Source organism: Phytophthora parasitica, assembly GCF_000247585.1.
Source record: "Phytophthora parasitica INRA-310 unplaced genomic scaffold supercont2.22, whole genome shotgun sequence".
In the NCBI taxonomy this organism is placed as follows: Eukaryota; Oomycota; class Peronosporomycetes; order Peronosporales; family Peronosporaceae; genus Phytophthora; species Phytophthora nicotianae.
The window spans coordinates 872923-877097 of record NW_008649008.1 but is presented as its reverse complement, the minus strand read 5'-3'; the positions used below and the strand labels follow the sequence as shown (position 1 = coordinate 877097).

At 45.8% G+C, this 4175-nt stretch overlaps 1 protein-coding gene across 1 annotated transcript; it reads left to right on the top strand.

Moving 5' to 3' along the window:
- Window positions 1–179: 179 nt before the first annotated feature.
- On the top strand, window positions 180–683 carry PPTG_22762 (hypothetical protein; the record flags this gene model as incomplete). The annotated part of the gene is made up of 2 exons (XM_008906098.1): window positions 180–352; window positions 677–683. The coding sequence occupies 2 exons, from the start codon at window positions 180–182 to the stop codon at window positions 681–683; spliced, it is 180 nt and encodes a 59-aa protein (XP_008904346.1).
- Between the last annotated feature and the right edge of the window lie 3492 nt (window positions 684–4175).

The following is a 4175-nucleotide window of genomic DNA, read 5'->3' as shown; positions in this document are numbered from 1 at the left end:
CAACAGCTAAAACAATCCCAAGCGGTGACTTGATTTGCTGGAAAAACTCGGCATTTGTCTTCGGCGTCAATGCTGTCACAACTGGCATCGATGGCGTCGTACGGGTCGATTCTCCTGGAACATATCAAGTGGCAGTGGTTGTTAACCATCAAGTGGGGGCACATAAAATATGCCTGCAGATGATGAAAGGCTTGGACTGCATCCAGAGCGCATACTGCGCATTCGCTCAAAACCACCCTAGTTCGACCTCGCTCATGTGCACAACTCACTTTGCCAAAAATGATCAGCTGACCGTTAAGTGCCCGGCATCCCTCGTGGGGACCAGCTACTTAACTCTTATTCGCCTCGGAAAGTAAGTACGTCGACGGTATGTCAGCTCCATTTTCCTTCTTCGCATGTCGCTCAAACCTTCTAAGGAATTTCGAGCTTATTTCCTGTTCGATATTCAGTGAATAGTATCCACTTTTGAAATAATTGAGCGTACGAATCGAAGTTCGATCCCTTTGCCGTTGTGAAAATCTCGCTGCAACTTTTCGAACCCTTCTCGTATTACTCCAATTTGAAGTACCAAACTGTCCGTCCATATTTTTTTTCCCGAAGTGCTAGTCCTTCGTTAAACGAGTAAGAGAGTGGTAATTTTCTTACAAACTTCGCATCGACTTTGCAGATTGTGCAGCAAATAAAATTAGTGGAATGTAAGCGTGAAATCGATTTGAAAACTATTTGGCGATTCCTTTTTTTCTTGCCTCCAGAGCTGCCTTCTCCCGACAGATGCGGAATTGGTGAGTGATGAAGTGACAATCAGCTGGAGGACTCGTTTTTCAGTATGTGGAAAGCTGTTCGTCGAACATTGGTAAGCGACGTTGGTGAATTGCCCGGGTCTTCTTTTCTGATCGCTGAGCAGTACAATGAGGATAATGTTACCAAGCCATATGATTTGTCTGGGGAACCCTTATTCAGATCAGAAAAACGTTGATCAACAAGCCTTGAGAGTCATTAAAACACGCCATGAAGTGCCGGACGCAGCGCGTTCATTGCATTTAACCCGTTTACTTAAGATCTAGACGATGGTAGAAGAGGACCTAATATTCTGTCGGATGGAGTGATTGACAAGAGTTCTTGACCATGGTGGTAGACTTCACGCAACGTCTGACGGTTCGGTCACGATGGTGACCAGCCACAGAGAAAAAAGATTGCCAAGTACACCAGCGAGTGAAGACCGCAATTCATCGTGGCCCAACGTCGAACACTCAAACTTTGTTGAAGTTCTAAAACAGGAAGCCAAAAACTACCTCGACCAACTTGCCGACGTCCGACACCGCCGACAGCGACCGCACAACATGCAACGCTATACAGGTATCCCTGCGTCCCTCGTCTGCTCTAAATCACATTTTACTACGGGAATGTATAATTGCAATATGTCTTTGTAAACAGTTTAGCAATAGAGAAACTAATTAAACAAATATTTTCATTAAGAAGTATAGGTTTATTTTCTTAAAACGTCATTATAAAATTGCTTTTCCGTAGTAAGGTATTTTTCTGTAGGTTAATGCTTTGGGCACTTTTGGGTACTTTGGGCACTGTTTTGGGAAATCAAAAGCGGTCGCCTTTAAGACATCTTGCTTGTCATTCACGTAAACAGTGCAAATTAATTGCCGGTCACCTGTTCGATTGTTACTAGGCTGTCCAGTTTAGTTTTTTGTCATTTCTCTTGACGAACAATCATGTTTTGTGTGATGAACCTCATTTCCTCGTCAATAGTCCTACTGAGCGCTCCACAAAAAACTTCCTCAGTTCCCGGACTAACACGCAAGAAATTCGGGTCAGTGCTGAGCAGTTCCCAGATTCGATATGCTCTGGTTGCCTTTCCAAATAGGCGAGGCCCGCACTGGAGACACAACCTACAGTCGAGTATTCCGGCAACTGATGACACACGCGGAGCTGGCGGAGGCTCGAGCAATTTGTCGCCACGTGCATTTGCTGGTAAGTTGCAAAGTGATGACCTTCATCTAACCTAACTCTTGCCGAAGTCTTGTATTGCCTTCGGCGACCTAGTCGTTTGATTGGATGTCGTTGATGTCACCGCGTTTGTCGTTATGCATGCTGGATTGTCACCAAGTTCTGCGTTATGCAGGTGATGGTCATCCTGTGCTGCGTTGTATCGTTGGGTTCATCATGCAGTGATCCGATCACTGATCGGGCTGGCCCTTACTGGTAACAGACCAGCCAATTTGCTGCTGCTGATAACCTAAACAATTGCTCATATATGCCCTGTACTACACCGACCAAGTTTTTTTTTATTTTTTTTTTTACGATTTACAAATGGTTTTTGCAAGTTTTGACAAGCTCCAACTTGGACCCCCGCCGGGGTTCGATAAATACATGCTCAAACGTTTTCGTAAAAACATTTGACTGTGTTTTTCTTTTTACTAAAACAGAGCCGTGGTGAAATCACTTTTTGCGTGTTTTTACGCGAATCTGATTTTGGAGTGATTGTATTTCCATGTGGCATTCGCATTCACAGAATATGGCGCTGTGTTTCTTGGCGTACATGTATAGGGATATTTGACCCTCGACATCAGAGCTGTGCAAAATAACAACCCGAAGGTCATAGACCGCGGAGACGTGGACATGTGATTTTAGCGGATGTACTTAAACATCCTTAATGGTGACGATGATATCTATGGTTGTCCTTGCAATTGAAATTGAATCTGATTGTTAAGCGCAAAGCGAACATCCTAAGCGCGGTCTCCACGTTCGCCACCTTCCTATGTCCAATGCGCCTGACCAGTAGCAGGGCAACAGGGAACCCTCGCATCCTGCAGAGTGGCCGATTTTGTTTACGTAGTGGCAAGCAAAATGGCGACGGTGGCTCACGGTGATCCGAATCCTCTCAGCAAAACGGTTCGTTATTTTGCTTCTCAGAGGAAGAAGCTTTGGCAATGGAGTCCTGTGGTTTGCTCATGAACTTAAAGAGTGTCTCTGGAATTCTGTCCCCATTACTTTATGCTTACATCGTTGTGACACCGTCAAGCCTCGAATCGCCAGCGACGGTTCTAAGACTATTTGTGGTGGTTTCAGCCCTTTTGATTGTGGCAGCGTTTTCCACTCGACGATCGTTCGTCTTATTTATGTGAACAATAAATACATTTGATTGGGTTAATGTTTAAACTGGCATGTTCTAACATGTTTAAACCCGTTTGAACATGAACATGTTTGAACAGACCGGCAAACCCTGGTCTTTGATGAAGTGCGATTTTTGGGCCCGCTTCACGGATCTCGTGTTCTCATCGCCATGCCAGAGGCACTACGGGCGCCTGGATAAGTTTCGCCCCTAGAAGCAATTGACCAATCTGTTGTTGGGATCAATTTCTTGTTCAGCAGCTCCTTCGCTTGCTCGGAGAGTTTCCCACTCCGAAAATACTCGATGACAGCCACGCGCCGAAGGATCTTCATTTCGTAGGGACAGCAATTGATTAGGACAAACATCTTCTCCTTGATTGAGTCCATAAGGAGAATTACCGTCCTCCAATTCTCGATGCAGGTAGATATCATGCCCTCTTCTCCGATGATCACGCACTTCAGCAGTTGCGCCGTTCTTTATTGAGCAAGCTGATTAAGTGAGGAACCAGCATTAAACTGGGGAATAATTGAAGGAACCTGGTTAGACATCGGCACAATACACTATTTTTAAGCTAGAATGCTGAGCGAGATAACCTGAATTTGGTGTTCTCTGTCAAAGTTTTACGCTGGTCGAAATCAAAGTCACTTTCGTGACGAGATGGAAGAGATTTATAACGGTAAGCTAGAGGTACAGTGGGGTACGGAAGCTTGGACGGGTCTTGTTCTTGAACGATCGCTCGACTCTCTGGCCGCTTCCCCGAGTTGATTACGATCGCTCCAAAGGCCTTACGGAGCTTCTTCTTCCATTTCTGGAGAGCAGCTTCGGCCTCATGCGGGGTCCAGTCTTGCAGGGACATCGCCGACGGGTACGTCTCATTCTCGTACCTCAGTGCAAGCAGCAGCGAGACCGAGCCCTCCGCGACTTTGCTCGTCGGCACCGAGTTGACTGGGTACTGCAGCTCATGAGCGAGAGCTGACCAGTCAGCTTGTCTCTTGGGAATGGACTTAAACAGCTGCACTCACTCATCATTATTCATCAGCACCTGCACTAG